The sequence below is a fragment of the Echiichthys vipera genome, assembly GCF_963691815.1.
Source record: "Echiichthys vipera genome assembly, chromosome: 14".
Classification (NCBI taxonomy): Eukaryota; Metazoa; Chordata; class Actinopteri; order Perciformes; family Trachinidae; genus Echiichthys; species Echiichthys vipera.
Window position 1 is genome coordinate 25,872,765 of NC_139839.1, and position 18,808 is coordinate 25,891,572.

The following is an 18,808-nucleotide window of genomic DNA, read 5'->3' on the forward strand; positions in this document are numbered from 1 at the left end:
AGTGGACTCAACAAATACAATAATGCTTCATGAAGCTTCATGGAGCCTTGTTTGCTCATTACTACATTACACGTATATCCTTTTTTCTTTTCTGTTCCATATATTTTCATTGGCATTTGTGTAACTTTAAAGTGGCCAGAAAAAGAAAGCAAAAAACCATCATTAAAAATACTTGGATTTCAATGCGTTTTATATATATATTAAAAAAAAAGATTTGATATATGAGTTCATGTTACGTTCTTGAACCATTCAGTGTAAATGTGCCCGGGTCATTATGTCTGTAGCCATTTGGATACATTCGGACTGCAATAAGGATGCTTTAAAGTTGTAGTGCGTACAGTTTTCCTCTAGTTAATTGTCTGTTAAGTTACTATCTATAAAAGAGCGAGTTAAAACAATGATGATTGATAATCAAGCGCTTGTATTTGCTGCTTTGCAGAGGAATACGATCTGAGTGTCTGTGGTGACATTCCCACGCTAAACTCTAACGTGCCGCACAGTTAGTGATGCTTTCTACATTGTTCCCCTTCTCTCTTTGGACCTCTTATCAGTGTGGAGCATGTTAAGGCATCACGCTGCATCGCCCAGGTGAGAGCTGCCAATCGACCCACGTCATACAGTCAACACTAGGCGGTTTCCAAAGGAACTCTGGAAGAAGAGGTCCTAGAGGATCGCCTGCAGTTACATCTAACCTCAGGTTTTGTATACAGTATGCACTGATATTTATTTTTTAAATGGAAGCCAGCTTTTGAGTGAAACCCCAGTGCTTATTTGGTTCAGTAGCTTTAAGCCAACATATATTTGATAATATTCTTGCTTCAAATTTGCAAAGGTACTCCCTCACCTTTATGGAGGAATCTTCCATGGTAGGAAATGGTAGAAGATCACTAACTAGGCACCTTGGAGATTCTAAAAAACACCCTCACATTAGTGTTTATTCATAGAAAGTCATATATGCTACCATAACCTAATGCAAATGAGGCTTCATGAAGCTACATGGACCTTTTCTTCATTTAAACTAGTCCACTAGATGGAGCTCTCTGTTCATCAAAGGGTTGAAAACACACTGAATCACCATTCATTGAGCCCTTTTCTTTAAACCAAGAGCTCTAACTAGTGGACTCAACAAATACAATAATGCTCCGTTAAGCTTCATGGAGCCTGGTTTGCTCATCACTAGCTTACCTGTCAATCATTTGAGAAAGGTTTGTCTTAAAAAAGCCTAAAGCCTGTTGCTATTGGCAAGGTGTCCAAATACTTTCGTGACACTGATTTCAACAGATTCTTTCCCCGCTAACCTACAACATAAAAGGAGAGCATGAAATGATGACACGTTACATACTGTATATCTTTGGTTCAGTATCCAGTGTTGCAGACAAACATATGAGCTGCAATATATATATATATATATATATATATATATATATATATATATATATGTGTGTATATGTATATATATATATTCCATATAGGCTGTGGCCAATAATATACTATGCACACATTTATCAGAAAATAAATATCATATTTACAATCTCAATTCTGCAAGCAATTTTAAATTATTACAAGGGTGGACTCATGTATTAGCAGAGTCACCGTACTGCAGTTCTGAATAGTGCTCCATATTATAAGAAGCTTTTGCTAATCTGTGTTTAAAGAATTGAGTCTAAGAGCATTACATAAGCTGAACCTCTGACAGAAGTAAAGCCAAAAAAAAGGATATGAGTACTTGGCAAAGCCAAACTTTATCATATGTATAATGTTTTCTTATCTGTCTTTCTATAATATTTTCATTATTAATACAGAGATCTTCATATATTACACCCAGCCTTCACTGAGCACACTCAACAGTGCTGATATATTGTGCTTAAACATGTTTTGGTTTTGAAAGTCCTTTAGGTCGTTTTTGATGATGAAGTACAGCAGATCCTCTTATTCAATCTGTATACGTATATTCATGTGTGACTCTTGCACACACAGTCAAGTGAGGATCCATTTGTTGTTTACTTTGTGGAATTAGTGTGGCAGGAAGAAAAATATAAAGCCACATTAAAAAGATACATTTTGAAAATAACAAAACACAACAAATAAAATACAGTATAAGAAATGCATTGATTAAGTAGAAATGAGTATACTGGACACGTATGAAAATCATATCTATACATAGTTTGCAATGTATACAGTGCATACAGAATATAAAAGACTTATGTATACTTAAAGCAGGTAAACAGTCTGTGTCTGAAAGTCTTGCCTTCTTGGTGCCAAAGCAAGCGTCAAGAAGCGCATTTGACCTTTCCATGTACTGTAATTCTTTGCTAAATAGTAGTCAAGCATTACGTTTAAAATAATCTTCAGCTGACCCTTTCTGAGAGTGTAAAGAGACAGTAATCCACTGTTTTTGTCAACAGCATTGTTTGAAGGGTGCAGGCTGGCGTTACACCAGAGAGCCGGCCTGGTTCTGTGCAGGCACCATAATGGGCACCCCTCCCATGCGGGTGATGTTAGCCGCTGTGACCGTGGAGGTGGGCAGCGGTGGCGGGGAGGGAGCGGCCTGGAGCTGCAGCTGAGGCTGACTGTAGGTCTGTGGCAGCACCTGAGCCTGGGGCAGCTGGGTGTAGCGCTCTGGTCTAGGTAGGGAGCTCCCATTGGTGCTGGCCTCAGAGGACACAGTCTGTCCACGGGGCAGGGTGGTATTGTTGTTGTAGCTGTAGTGGGTGGGGGTGGAGGCTCCGTGATGGCGGGACGGGCGGTAGCCGGCCATGCTGCCCGTGGCGGTGATGATGGAGGCGGTGTCTGAAGGGGGGCGCTGCGGGTATTGGTGCAGGTGGTGGTTGTTGTGGTGGTGGGAGGGCTCTTTATGGTGTGGGCTGGAAGCGATGGAGGACAGGGTGCCATTTTTGGAGATGATATCTGAACCCATGCCACTCTTAGCCCAGGAAACACGCTTGGGAGCCTGAGCGTCCTCCCTGGAGGTGGACACACAGTTAATATACTGCTTAGAGAAAACACAAGAACTTAAGAAAGAAGAAATCAATGATGTTCCTACGTGAAAAAAATGCCTTCATTAGAAATTTACAAGCATTTTGATCAAATTCTGTTTTAGTTTAACATTTGCCACCTCCATCTTGAAGGTGTCACCTTGGGAAATTATTCAATTTATTCGGACATCCTAAAGATAAAAAAATTAATCACTTTATTGAGAAACTAATCATTAGTTTAATAAAAAAAAAGTTTCCAGCTTTACTGCCTTATGAAGCCATTTGGGCCTGAATGTATGGATTTTAGGATTCATTTGGATAATAAATGTACCATGGCAAGCCAGTAAACGATGATAATGTATGGATGTGCCATCTATTCATTTGCCGGGACAACAAACTAACTTTAAAGCCATTTTTTATTGTTTGAATTATTTTGCAGTTACTGCACTTTGTCGTTTTGGGTCTAAAATGTGCAAATGTAATAAGAACCTGTCTAAACCACAGCTAGGAAGAGATTTTGGGTGAGCACTTCCTGCTTTAAAGTTACTAATAAGTCAAGCCCCCTGAGAAAAAGTGAAAATTTAAATACGGCCAGTGATAAAGGTTGCTTCGAGATAAACCACATGAACTCACTTGATTTCGTTGGCCATGTCGTCCTCACTGTCTCTCCGCCTCTTCAACATGAAAACGAGGCAGATAAGTAGAAGGAAGATGAAACCGACCACTGAGCCCACTGTGGCGCCAACGATCATCCCCACATTAGTGGCTAAGGGAAGAATCATGAGACACACAATGAGTACATGTTACCAAAGCACAAAGCAACATATTCCCTGTATTCCAATACCTATACTACAACACTCAGTTTACCACAAAAACATTTAGTTTGTCCCAATACATAGTATTTGAAATGCAGTTTCCCAAAAATCCCAGGATGTCCTACTGCTTCTGGTTGCATTTTGCAGTATGCAAGCCAGCATACTTTTCTGACCCGCAGTCCTTTGTGCAGCAAATATGAGCCAGAGGGTCAAAGTTGCTGCTTGCAGCAGTACACACTTTTAAGGGCAGTAAACAATAAACATAATAAAAAGGATGTCATTTGACACTCAGGCATAGTTTTTAGGAATGTTTTTTCTGTTCAATAAATGTCTCAAATGAGTGTGTAAGGTAGGACTTGTTGCATTGCAAGTACGTACACTCAGCGGCCACTTTATTAGGCACTCCTGCTGCTTAATAAGGTGTCAGTGTGGCCTTCTGCTGCTGTTCCCTTTCTTCTAGAAAGTAGGTGTGTTCACAGATGCTCTCCTGCATTCCTCTGTTGTAACTAGTGGATATTTGAGTTCCTGTTGCCTTTCTATCAGCTCCAACCATTCTGGCCGTTCTCCTCTGACCTCTGGCTAAAACAAGGCATTTGCGCCCACAGAACTGCCGCCCACTGGATCTTTTCTCTTTTTCGGACAATTCTCTGTAAACAGTAGAGATGGTTGTGCGTGAGTAGATCAGCAGTTTCTGAAATACTCAGAGCAGCCCATCTGGCACCAACAACCACACCACATTCAAAGTCACTTCAATCCCCTTTCTTCCCCGTTCTGATGCTCGGTTTTCCTAAATGCATGTGGTTGCTGCCATGTGATTGGCTGATTAGAAATTTGCGTTAACGAGCAGTTGCAGAGGTGCACCTCAAAGTTAAAGCAAAGTCAAAGTCAGCTTTATTGTCAATTCTTCACATGAACAAGACAAACAAGGAATCAAAATTTCGTTTCTCACTATCCCATGTGTAGACTAGACAAGACAAAGACAAGACACATTTACTAAAGTAGTACCTAATAAAGTGGCCGGTGAGTGTATATTGTAAACACAAACAGCAAAAACCTGATTACTGTGATCATTTGTTGTTGTGTGCTACATACAGGTGACGATCTCCAGGTTGATGAAGCAGGTCTCTGATCCGGCGGAGTTGCTGGCTGTGCACTGGTACTTCCCTGACATGTTGCTGCTCAGGTTGCTAAGCTTCAGAGTGCCCGTCTTCTCATCTGAACAGCATTGAACAAGGAGGACTATGGTCAAGCACGCATACAAGTAATTCCATGTGTGATCGGGCATGAACATACAAGACAAAACCGACTGGAGATGCATCCATTGCTTTGGGCATTAAGAATATGTTTTATTTCATTATTCAGAGTCTTCATATGATAATTCATCTTTAATTCTTAGTGACGAGTCAGGAAGTAATCCTTACTACCCTTAAAGGAATAGTTCAACTTTTTTGTCTCATTTTATCAAGCAGCTTACTTAAAAGGAGCAGTGTGTAGGATTTAGCGTCCTTTAGTGGTGAGTTAGAGATTACAACCAACTGAATACCCCTCCCCTCACCCTTCCCTTTCTAAGCGTATAGTAGAAGCTACGGGGGCCTTCAGGAACAGTCAAGTTGCCTTTTTAAATTCTCTTTTTCACTTTTATGGCGTCGAGGGTTCCTTCTCCTGTGGCGTGGCATAAGTATGATCTTGCATTATGAACAAAAGTGCAGTGCAGGCATTTAAATTTGCGGGGGCAGTGACAAGCGCGTCTCGCTGAGCTCCTTCTCCAGTCTTCAACAGTCACGCTGGCTCTGAGCCAAAACGCATTAAGTCTTACTGGTACCACGTAGTGCCTTATGTCCCTCTCTGCCGTTCATAGTTTATAGACCTGAAGGACATGGAAGCCTCCATTGAGCTTACCCGTCCTGTGGAAATATAGATAAGAATTTATTTGCTCAGGAGGATAAGTCAGATTGTTGGCAGAGGTAATTGTACATCAATGAGGACTTTATGAATGAAGACATTGATGTTAGGTAATTGATTAGTTAAAACACAACACAGTGTCCCTTTAAAGCTGTAAATCCCTATAAACTGAGATACGTTGTTTCTAGCGGTGGCTTTGGCGTTAAGATGTAACTGCAGGCGAGCCTCTGGGACCTCATCTCCCTGAGTGCCTCTCAAAATCAGTAGATTGGCAAATCTCCGCTGCGCCAGGCGGCCCAATGCCTTTATATGCTCCACACTAATAGGGGGTCCCAAGAGAGAAGGGGAACGACGTAAAAAGCATCACTAACTGTGCAGCACATTTGATGTAAGTGCAGGAAAGTCTCCGCAGACACTCAGATGGGATTTCTCTGCAGCAGCAAATACAAGTGCTTTCATTAGTGCGTCATATGATCAATCGCCACTGTGTTTACTCTCTCTTTGATAGAAGATTTGATAGATAAAAAGATAAACAGACAATTAATTCAAAAATCTTATGAACAACAACTTTTACCAACTCAAATACTGTATAATATGTATATGTAATATATAATATTCAATAGTCTGTGCACATGCCTTTCCTGCAGAGAGTTAGATGAGAAGATTGATACCATTCTCATATCTGTCGATTAAATGTGACGCTGTAGCCAGCAGGCGGTTAGCTTAGCTTAGCATTCTGGATGTCTGGAAACAGGAGGAACCAGCTAGCCAGCTTCAGTCCAAACGGTAAATATAATAAAATACATTAATCTTACAAGTTTATTTTGCCAAAAGTTGAACTATTTCTTCAGAGTGAGCTGTAGCCTTTTGGAGATAAATGGACCAAGTATAAAAAAGAGCATCTCCTACTATAATACCACCATCATCATGCCATCTCTACATAAAAAATTCCAGAAATGTAAATATCTGTCAATATAGAGATCCTTAGTGGTACTATAAAAATATGCTGCTACATTATGCCGGTGGAATAATTTGTAAACATGTTATAATAACATAAAAACTCTACACACAGACATCAATCACATTAAATTGCATCACAGAGTTGAAGTTTCTCTTAAATCCAAAAGATACAAAAACACAAACAATATCGGAAATGAGGTTTGTAGGAACATTAAAAAACATTTGCATTAAAAACATGCATAAACTCAAGAGATGGTATCCTTGCTCAGCAACAGGAGCAAGTACGTAAATCTACTTCACAATGAATACTTTTAACCAGTTAGTGTGCGGACTCCACTCACTGAGCATGGGTGAGAAGAAGACCTCGGAGGTGGGACTGTTTTTCTTCCACTTGTACAGAGGAATGGGCTTCCCAGAGCTGGATTTGCAGCTCAGAGTCACATTTCCCTTCAGCACTGGCTTCCCTGATAGAGAGCACTTAGGAACCGCAGGAGGGACTGAGACCAGAGGATTACAAAATGTTTATTTTACAGATGCACAGCATAATTCAAACTTTCTAAGTCAGGATGTATAACTACAGTATGGTGCAGGCAAGGTGAAGCACATGTTCATGTCCTCTCAAGTTGGATCTGGTTCTTACCCTTCACGTCCAGACTGAGGTCAGCAGTGAGGCCAGGATTATCAGGAATGATAACCTGGCAGAGGTAGCGTCCTGAGTCCGACTCCTGGGTGTTGTTGATGATCAGCGACAAGTCACGTGAGGGCATGGTACTGTAGAAACCAACACGGCCCTTAAACTGGGAGCTGCCCATGCTTATGGAGCCTTTAGTGTAAGATATGATCTGGACAAGAGAACGGAGAGAGAACGTCAGAAAGAGGCTCGGGAGCACACAGTTCAGGAAGGAGTATTTGTGCACAACAGAGGAACCAGTTTAATTGACATCCATGTCAATATGATTGCTTTGGCGATTATCCTGGGTCAAAAGAATTAGAAGATTTTTTTAATCCTAACATCTACATGGAACACAATTTGTTCTCTAGTGTACTGCACATGTGGCCGCCCATTTACATCAACCTAACCCTAACCCCTAACCCTCGTGGTGCTGGGACACACGGCACAAACTGTTCAGGCTGAGAATAAATCCAAACTATTTTGATTTTATATCTCTGTATTTCAGTTGTTACTAACACACTGCAATGGTTAGCTCCCTGAATACAAGATTAACTCAACTGTGCTGTACTAAACAGCAGGAATATAGTATAAATCATACATCATTCGAAAAATAGGAACAAACATTTAAGTCAGAAACAACTAAAAGTCATTGAGTTTTTTATACTGATATTTCCTCTTCTTCTGTGCTACAGCGCTCCATTGTGGTCCCAAAACACATGAATAAGTCAGAATGTTGCACTGGGTGACATGTCCCTTCATTACCATGAACTCACAGACTTGAGTCCAGTCTTGAGACCACTTTTTCAAGTCTTGCACTTGATACAAGTGTGTATGTGTGTATGATACACAGCACACCACATTCACGGTGCATGGGTGTGTGAACGATTAGAAAGGATGATGGGCAGGTAGCCTCTGCCATAGGTATGAATTAGGGGGGGACGATGTTAGATTGTGAAGGATTAGAGCGTGTTGACGATCTGCCAAAGCAGAGAGATCGTTCTATCATTCTATCCACTGCTGTTCTCTGCTCTGCACAGACGCATCAGGTTTTTTTTTCTCAGCCAAATCACACTATTGCCCAGTCCACCTCATGCACTGCCCATGGATTTCTCATTCCCAGTCATGTTCGATTCAGAAACAGGAAGAAAATGAAACGAAACTACTGTGTCCTACTGTAACAGCACGCGAGCGTCAGAGTACTGCGTCACATCGACACTCTCTGTCCACACTTAATCATAGAATTTGTGGAACAAGGTGTAAAATATGTGCATAAAAAAAGATAAATGTCCCATGAAGCTGTGGACTCTTAATGTGTTTAACAAGGAGGCAGTTCCATCACTTCACAGAGGCCGCCTTCCGCCCAAAGATGCCACACACACACACAGTCACACAAGGTTTGCACATCAGATGGTAACACAATGAGCCTTTTCAACCATCTACAGAGACAGCATCCTGAACAGTCTGCTGAGAGTGAAACAGCGAGGAGAGCAGCCACAGCACAGCAGCAGAGGAAACAGGAGCTTTAGACAGCTTTTTGTTAAATGTCTATTGTGTTTGACACAAGTTGGCAAAACTGCACAAACTGATTAAAAAATATTTAGAAAGGTTCTTGGCCTCAATGCATTGTTATAAATGTTCTCTTTAAGGGCTATGTTTTTACATAGGGAAATACTTTGATTGGCCTGTTCAGTAACATGCTAAATAAAAAAAAAAAAAAAAAAAAAAAAACGTGATAAAATCATGATCAGGATTTTACTGTAATAAAATCGTGATATGATACATTAGGACCCTGAATTGTCTTGGACTCGGCTATTGAGAATTGTCAAGTTGCTCCTCGCTGCGGATTCTGGATCAGTTGTACAGAACGTCCTCTGCATGTATGAGTGTGATGTCAGAAGACTAAACTCTTTAATCACTATAATAGCATTAGAAAGACACCATTGGCTTTATGGCCTTAAACAGGCCTTGATTTGCTCTGGATTCAGTTTTAGACTTTGTCTTTACTGCCTTTGGACTTGGACTCAACTGGCATGACTGTGTGCCATTTGCCAGAATTGCCAGATTGGCAGTCTGAGCCTGGCTGAAATGAATCTATTCCGATTATTCCTAGTATTGACTTTGACTTTGACTTTGAGTAATACTTGCTAAAAACTAGTCTCCGGCTGTTTTGGGAAATTATTAAGCCAATGAATGTGACCCATTTTTAAAGATTTACATCTTCAGTAGGAACCAGTGCGTGTGAGAAGTAGGGAAATCAGAAAGTATTAAGAGATATACTAACACATTGTTAGCGGCTGTGATAGCAACGCTGATATGGTTTTCCCCTTGTGTGTGTGTGTGTGTGTGTGTGTGTGTGTGTGTGTGTGTGTGTGAGAGAGAGAGAGTGTCATAATGACAAAATGTGGTCCTGGAGACACCTACTGTAGCAGGGAGAAGGAGGAGAGGAGGCCAGGTGTTTATATATCTGTCTGTCTATGGACAGATTGTGTCACAGTGATACAGTTGAGATCAAAATGAAGGCCAAGTTTGAAAATGGGTGTGATCCGAGCCAGGGGCCCCACCCACTTTACGCCCCTGGTCCGATAAGTGAGCAAGGTGCAATCACAAAACTTTACATGTTTGTACTGTAGCTGAGATCAAAATGAAGGCAGTGTTAAAGATGGGTGCAGTTGGAGCAAGGTGGTCTCCAGTTGGGTCAAGATTATCCCCAGCCTTATTCTTTAAGTTGAATGAAGGAAGGATAGAAAGGTTGAGAAAACAGCTACTATTAAAAAACATTTAGTCCGGGAAGTGTTTTCAGACTGAGGATCTCAAGTTGAGTCAGTGTGATTCCATGACATATTTATTTTGATGTTGTCTTGTTGAGCACTGGTGCAGCTGCAGTGGTTAGCAAAGGGATAGAGAAGCCTGCATGATATACCGTATGTAAAAGCTTACAGGAATTCCAATTTTCAAAATCCATTCTTTTTGGATTTTGAAAATTGGATTTAAAGCTGGACTGAATTATTTAGGCCATTACTTAGTTGCCATACAGAAAAAGTCAAATACATGAATGATTTTCTCTAGATTACTGGATAAGAAGAACCTAAAGATGAGACTTTAGTTTGGGAGAAACAAGAGCGAACTGGTTATTCAACTTTGGACGAAGCCTAGTTCGTTTGTCAGGAGCGAAGGCCTCAATTAGCTGCTAGAGTGCATACCATGGGACGGCTGTGCATCACTGTAACACACACATACAACTCTCTGCAGAGATTGTGGCATCAGGTTTGTCTCTGAGATAGTGTGAGTTTGTTCTTTTTATTCATCTTTTTGGCCATGAATGACAGCAGAGTGATAAACTGGATGGCTGTTCAGGCACATGAAAGAAAGCCATACTTTTAATCAACTGTGTCTTTTCCAGCCCTCAGAGTCCTCTATTCCCCGTTTACTTTTGATAGTGATCCTCTTTTGGGTCATCCATCTGTACAGCCCAATAATCTGACCTAGGCACGTACGGATGCTGATCCACAGCCAGGTCTCTAGATAACGTGTAAAAAACAATACAGGGGAGTTGTTTAGCTGGGCTTGTTATGCAACACTCCTCTGCTTCATGTCATGTTGCAGCAATGATTTCATACAGAACCTGATTTGGAAAAACACATTGATCTTAATTTCCTTAACGCAGAAAAAATAAAATACAGTATGGTGTATTAAAGCAGTAAAGAAAGCTTTAAGCCCTTTTTGTCTTGGATTAATTTCTAAGGGTTTACAAAGGAAGAGCTCTGGCAGATTAACAGCATAAGAACAGACATAACTCCTTGATAACTGTAATCCCACATATTATAGCCACAGAAGGCAACGTAACAGACTCCCCTGCTGGGCTGTAGATACTGCAGTATATTTTGGAGAGGGGGCAAGATATCAACTAATATCACTTAAATGTAGGGCCGCCCCAAAATAGTCGACCAAGTACTGGGTGACAAATTTCATTGGTCCATTGGTCGCAGGAAAAAAAAACAAAACATTTGGAGCCGTGTCTTGTCAAATTTAAGTGAAAATCTCTGTGACTGGCGGCTTGCCCTTCACCTATCACTCATCCACTATGAACATGACCTACCACATTAAACATGTAGGTAACGTTAGCCTAGCTTAACTACCTGCTCATGTTCCAACAGTCTCCTGATTTTTTGATTCTGCTGATTCAGAATCAGAATCTGAAATTATTTGCCGGTGTCATTAACAGGCGGCAGACTCATAGTGTGCGGCTGTGCGCACTTGTAAAATAATGGTTATTAATTATGTTGAATTATATTTTTCAGTTGCTGAGGCTAAACTTATATATTGCAGTATGTATTTCCCTATTAGTCGTCTAATCGCTCTAAATGAAGACCAGTGGTCGACCAAGAAAATCCTTGGTCAGGGGCAGCCCTACTTAAATGACATATGAATATGTAAGGTCTCTCATTCACTTACTTACCAGCTGGGTGTTGTTAGAGACAAAGTTCCAGATAATGGTGTTGGTGCTCAGGTCACTGCCTGGCCCTGTGCTGTACGAGGCCCTCAGCACCACCATCTGACCCTTGATCACATCCATACTGGGTTGGGGCATCTGGATATTGGCCCATATGCCTGGATGGAGAAGGAGGGAAGAGAACAGAATGTTATAATGACATAAAAAATCTTAACGCAGAGAAGTCACTCACATTAAATCAGATTAGATATCCAAAGTTGCTCTTAAATCCATATCCAAAGTTACAAAAAACAAACAATATCAGAAATAATCAATGGTTGTAGCTGAAGTGTACACCATCACACAGAATATAGCAAGATATAGTGGGTTTTTTGGTAATTTAATAAATTAATCATCTATATGAAATAACTACATGGTAAAGTGTTGTCCAAATGACATAAATAATTATGTAACGCAGTTCGGCAGCTGTTTTTTGTTTTAACATTATGATAGAAATGATATAGAAAAATATATACAATATCGTTTGAGGATATATATCTTTGAAGGACTTTATCTCAGTTTACCACGATATCTGCTCAAGCATGTGAAATCGTGGGTTATGCTGCTGTTTATCACATTGAACTGTGTGGTAATTAAAAATTTGATTTAAAAAGCAAAAATGATATTTTTAAATCCTATTCCCTCAGGTATTTCAGAGAACATTTCATTTTTTACAACGTAATGTGTATCGGGAAATCTCCATATGACGTTTTCATGATATTGATTCCATTGAAAGCCGATAAATGATCATATTAGATGATTGCCCAGTCCTACTGTGGAGGAGAATTGACATGCCACAAATAACACACAATATTCGACTAAGCGTTGAAAGTCATACGACAAAGTCTATGCCGCAAGAACATCAGAAATATAGTGACAGGTGCTGAGGATAAAGAGTGTTTTTCATCATATAAAAACAAGTCATCATGAAAATCATTACAAATGCTCTTCCTACCAACCACAGTTGGGAGAATATCCATGCAGCTGAGCACTTGCAGAGGTTAAGTCTTCAAAATTCTACAGTATCTTCATTCTGTCGTCAGGTTACTGACTGGTCAAGTCCGGAACAACACGCTCAGTTTCAAACAGGCCACTCCAAGAAGTCAGTCAGTCAAGCTGCATGTCCACAGAGCTTCCTGTGTATCATCTCTAAAAGATATGATTCATGGGAATTATATGGGACAATATGTGACGTTGATATGTGACGTGGATTTCAGAGCAAAGGAATCAGAGAAGAAAGCAGAGATCCCCTGGGAAATGATACTATGTTCATTTTTACCGGCACACTAGAAATGACCTTAAGGGTAGTAATTCCTCAGAAAACATGGAACATACTAAAGGACAAGAAGTAATATCATCTTCTTCTTTGTCACTGGAGCATTATTGGTTTAACACAGGGGGTAATGTGTTTTACTTGGATTCATCTCATTATAGCAAATCATAAGTATCTCTAAGAACTTCAAGGTTTAGCCTGTAACTTCATCCAGCACCTCAAAGTCAAACTAAGAGCTTAATGAAATACAATAAACAAGCACGTGGATCCACCTGCAGCTGGAGAACACAGTTGATTTATCTGGAGCAGTCTGAAATGAACTACAAGAGTAACGTGTAGTGTGCATGTATGGCCAGAGTGGGGCGGTAGAGAGCCAAAACACACCTGCCACTCAGAAGTAAATGTGGAAAGCCTTTTCTGCATGCTTGTATGAACATGGTTTTGTGGTGAAACTCATTTAAAGGAGATATACACTTTTAATGTGTCAAAAATGACATACATCAGTTCAGCTCATTGTGCTAATTGATTGACCATTATATTGTTTGTTGAATCAGTTACAACAAAGTGTGCATCCGCCTTTTACTTGTCTGTCCTGTCCAATCACACCAGAGCTAATAAGACAGAGATAGTATTTTATTTTATTTGTTTATACTGGGCATGTCAGTTCAATAAATCATCATCACACTTGGTTTACAATTCACATGACCGAATGGGAAAGCGGGAGAAGCAAAAGCTTATCTAGTCCCGCCCCCGTTACCCACAGAAAACATTATCTTCACCATACTATTTTTCTTATGTCCTTTGATATGAGAGAAGGTCTCTCACACACACACACACACACACACACACACACACACACACACACACACACACACACACACACACACACACACACACACACACACACACACACACACACACACACACACACACACACACCTCTGACCTCTCCTCGAGGCAGGATTTGTTGTCTCTCAGACTCTTCTCCTGCCTCCCTTTTAATGACTCCAGCATGGAGGAGAGGTGTCCCTCATTTAATTCTGATCCGTCTCACAGCGGCTGCCAGCTCTAACGTGTGTATGTGCGTGTTCATTAGAAAGCATGCAACATAGATATATGGCGTATGCGCATTTTAAAATAATCATGGGATGTATGTTGTTGTTGTTGTTGTTGTGTGTGATTGACATGACCTTTGTGAGGATGCTAAACCAAAGAGATTGGCATCTAGCTACACACACACATGCACCATGCATTACCGCTTACCTCTTCACTGCAATGCAACAGGGACTATAGCAAGACATTTCTGCTAATTGGTGTCATTGTCTGGGTGCCACATTTGTCACTAACAAGACTATTTCTCCATGCACAGGAAGTGATGTAATGCATTGCTTTGCTATATGTGCGCCAGCGAGACACTACAAAGAAGAAACTTGGTCTATGTCATGGTACATGACTACTGGGGTCCTCAGAACTCATAATTGCCTCAGGCTTGCTGCCATTTGGGGCCACCAAAGTTCCCCAGTGGGCCTTTAAAGTCACATTAAAACACCTTTTTAGAAGTGTCCTGCTTACTCTAGTATACGCTGCAGAGAAAATGGTGAACCAGCAGCAGGCTGTCATCTAAAGAGAGAAAGGCTGACTGATGTTGTGCGATTGTTCATAAGTCAAATACCTGTAAATCTCTTGTTGATGTCCTGTTACAGGACTTTATTTTAGGTATTTCTTTTCATGTTCAAATCTCCAATAACTGCCTTTTGGCCACTTTGCTTTGATGTTTCATCATTGAAGTAGTTCGACTCACTACAACCATTTTCTATTAGTTACATGTGTATTTCCCTTTGACATCTATATGGTTAGTCAGTAAGCAATAATGGGTTTTAAAATGTTAAAGCTCAGTTCATAGTATATTTATGTAGCTAGAGGCTACATTGGATACCTCAGTTTCCTGCATTGTAATAAGAGAGATTGTGAATGGGGAAATGGAATGATCAACACTTTTAATATGTGTGTATGTTTAACCTAATTTAAAGAAAGACCATTTCTTCAAACAACTTTTTCTTATTATTATTTTGTAAGTTACGTTTTCCATACTATGAACTGTATGTCCTCTGCGGCTTACAACCTTTTCAGTAAATATGGTGAAGTTTTTAGAAAACAGTAGTGATGGGCGAATGAAGCTTCATTAAGTTACATGAACCATTTCTCTGTTCAACAAAGGGTTGAAAACACACTGAATCATCCTTCATTGAGACTTTTTCTTTAAACCAAGAGCTCCATCGAGTGAACAAATATAACTAATGCTTCATGAAGCTTCAGGAAGTCTACTTTGCCCATCACTAGCAAACAGCTGCTTTTTTGGAGTCATGTTTGTGTCCAACTGTCCAGTGGGTCTATACAGCTTTTTTCCCCTGAAAGAAGCTGCCTGCTGTGTCTGAAAATGACTTTGTGAGAGCTGTGAGAGTGAACCAGAACAGTAAAGTTAGGGCTAAACAGCTAAACAATGAGCTGTACTGTCTATAAAGCTCTGTAAAGCTGAGGAGAGCTGCAGATCCACCTGATAATCCGAGAGACACCATTCACATTGTCACATTGGTTTCACATTGTCATTTTACAACTGTTTTAATTATTTAATTTGCGTATGTATCCTAGTTTTTAAATTTAATTGCAACTTTAACAAGACATCTTCTGATTCCAGATAAACAATTGTCTCAAAATGATTTGTTCTACAAATAGGATTACTGAATCTAATAGCTGCTAGGTTCAATTTGAAATGAATGTTAGCTATTTCTAATGAACATCTGTTGTGCTTTCTTGGCACAAATTCAAACTGCAACAATGCACCATGTAAAGAGATCTCTACAGAGAGTAGGTGTAGCTATCAGTTTCCCTGTCACTGTGGAGACGGATGGAGTGTCAGGGATGAGAGAAACAGAACGTGTAGGCTATACTCTGTTTCTAATACAGTCGTGCCAATAAAGCTATTATAATTTAGGCCGAGGTGAGGAAGGAGATGATGAAAAAAGATAAACAGTGGAAGAAGGAAAGGTGCTGAAAAGGTGGAGAAAGGAAGGCCAAGAGATGAAGAAGAGATGAAGAAGAGATTCATCGTGTCAAATGCTCTTTAGACCCTAAGAAGATTTGCTGTAGCAGAGAGAAGCAGACCTCTTGGTCGGAGAGGTGTTGACTGATGGGCGGATGGTGGGATCAGTGGACATGTAGAGATGACAGAAAGAGGCTTAAACATGGATGCAATGAGTCAGTGTGGAGCAGCTCTCTGATGATTGCAGTAAGCCTGTGACAGACCCCCCTGAGAGGCTGCTGGAGGTCTCAGAGAGAAAGGATGGATGGAGGAACGGAGGCAACAACAGAGGTTTGCAGGTTACGACTTGTAAACAGAATGAATCCAATGCTAATTAAAGGATCGGGAAATAGACCTACTTTTTTCTCATTGAGAGCTAAACAAGATGATCGATAACACTCCTGTGTCTGCGCTCTAAATAGGTACAGCCAACAGATGATTATATGGAATCAGTGGACACAGTCAGGCTGGCTCTGTCCAACACTAATGAAATCCACCTAGCAGCCCTTCTAAGAGCCTAACAGATGTATTTAATTAAGACGGTTTCCTCTCCTTGTAGTTGTGTTTAAACAGCAGTCCACCTCTGTGTTTTGGTACAGTTGGTTTTCACACCTGATGTGAACTGTACTCAAGACCACTTTGGGATCAAGTGTGCAGATCTGGGCCCCTCAAGCTCACAGACGCATTATTTCTCGTTAGTTTAATCTGTGTAGAAAATCAAGGTGCAACAATGACACGCTGTGGTTTTATGGGGGTTATGTGTCTGACTATAGCTGTGTTCCACATCGTTCCCTATCATAAAAGTAGCGCACTATATAGTGTGTACGTACGCCATTTTGTAGTGGTGTTTGGATTCTCCGTGGTTAATTTAATTTACTATTTAGTCCACTATAAAATACCCACAATGCACAGCCAATTTGAGTGTACGTTTACGTTTATGTTTACTACATTGTACTCCCGCATACCACAATGTAATGCGGCCGTGTTTTAGTGGAGGAGAAGAAGAAGCAGAAAAGGTGCTAACGGTAGCCTGAGAGCTAACTGCAGTTACCAACATCCATTGCTCGTGATCTGACTACTGTTACTCGGTCGTGAAATAAATGGACTATGGGATATTACAGTTCACAATCAGGACACAACCATTGTTAACACAACCACACAAATTTCAAAAATGTATTTGGAATTTAACATTGAAATGAACATGCAACATAAAAACAACCTTTATCCGTCCTCCTGAGTGCAGGTTTGTATCATAAACAGACTGTAAACCGTGTTTACAGCTCCGTTTGTTTACATGATGCTGGACGCAAACGCTTCCATCAAACATATATCCGGTGCATCTACTGACGCAACGATTTGTTAGAAAATTCCAGTGTAGTGTCTGAAATCTCGTTTGATCATTTCCTATATAGTGCACTATTTAATAAACACTATATAGGGAATAGTGAATGAGGAAACGATTTTGAACACAGCTTATGTCTTGACCTGCTCCCTGACTTTGTGCTAAGCTAACCACCTTTTGGCTCTAGCTTCTTATTTTGAGGACAAATATATTGGTATCAATACTCTGATCTAACTCTTGATAAGAAAGCAAATCAGCATATTTCAAAAATGATTCCATTAAGTGCCTTGTGGGATCAGCAGAGGTGAAGAGTTTCAGCTGCTGCAGAAACTTTAGTTTTTCGTTCTGAAACTACATTTGACCTGTAGTGTGCATAAGACACTTCCCAGCACGGGTCCCCAGACACCCGCATTTTCATTTCCCAAAATGGGCCAAATCTCCAGCTCCTCATTAGTGTAGATGGGCTACTCGTCATGATTTAGCCTGATCACATGGTTGGGTTTATTTTCCAAAAAAATCTTGCCAAGTGCTGCTCTAAGAAGATTTCCTGACATAAATCCTCCCTGATTCTGATGAGAGTGCACCCCACCAGAGGAAAAGATGAATGAATGAATGTATGGAGAGATGGAAAATGGAGGGATAAATAGAGAAATGAAGGCCACATGGATCAAAACCCTCACATTCTCTCTTCATTCTTAATTTGGTCAGCGAGGCTCATTCTCTCCCAGTGTGGCAGCTCTGAAATGCACTCTGCAGACTTCATGAAGACTGCCTTTAAATATTCCATGGAAACTGATGGCAGGGCAGATGGGAGCCAGTTCACTCAGTGTGAAGAGAGTGAAGGGAGTAATGAGTTCTGGATGAGTCTCACTGGAGGTAATGGGGGGGACTTCACTAAGTTGGATGTAACAAGGTGCTTCATTGTTAGGTAGGCAGCACTTTATGTACAGTAGGAAGTCGGATATTTGGAAATGTGATAAAAGCAGTGCTGTCAAACTTTTTTAGACTATATCATCTCTTCAAAAGGAAATGTATTGTCAAGGCTGCCTGAGCCACTCAAACCCCCAGATAATATGTACATGACATAAGCCTTTTTCATACATGCACCGAAAACCTAACTGTTATTACTACTATTAAACTACTATTATGTTACCATTACACGCTGGAACTGTCTGACTACATGTTGCGTATGTGACGTCACATCATCACACTTTCTCACAGCGAATCACAGTGCCGATCAAACCAAGATGTCGTTGTGTTTTGTTCCTGAATGTTCGATGCTATTATCCTCCCCTTGGAA

At 40.5% G+C, this 18,808-nt stretch overlaps 1 protein-coding gene across 1 annotated transcript in view; it reads right to left on the reverse strand.

The window, feature by feature from the left end:
• Window positions 1–1,500: 1,500 nt before the first annotated feature.
• Window positions 1,501–18,808, reverse strand: part of esama (endothelial cell adhesion molecule a) — a 69,549-nt gene continuing 52,241 nt past the window's right edge. The window contains exons 2-7 of the mRNA XM_083927110.1: window positions 11,782–11,933; window positions 7,293–7,494; window positions 6,994–7,149; window positions 4,883–5,005; window positions 3,609–3,741; window positions 1,501–2,963 (exon numbers count right to left, since the gene is read on the reverse strand). Of these exons, the coding sequence (XP_083783236.1) occupies window positions 2,432–2,963; window positions 3,609–3,741; window positions 4,883–5,005; window positions 6,994–7,149; window positions 7,293–7,494; window positions 11,782–11,933 (1,298 nt within the window). The 3' untranslated portion in view covers window positions 1,501–2,431. The remainder of the gene's footprint in view (window positions 2,964–3,608; window positions 3,742–4,882; window positions 5,006–6,993; window positions 7,150–7,292; window positions 7,495–11,781; window positions 11,934–18,808) is intronic.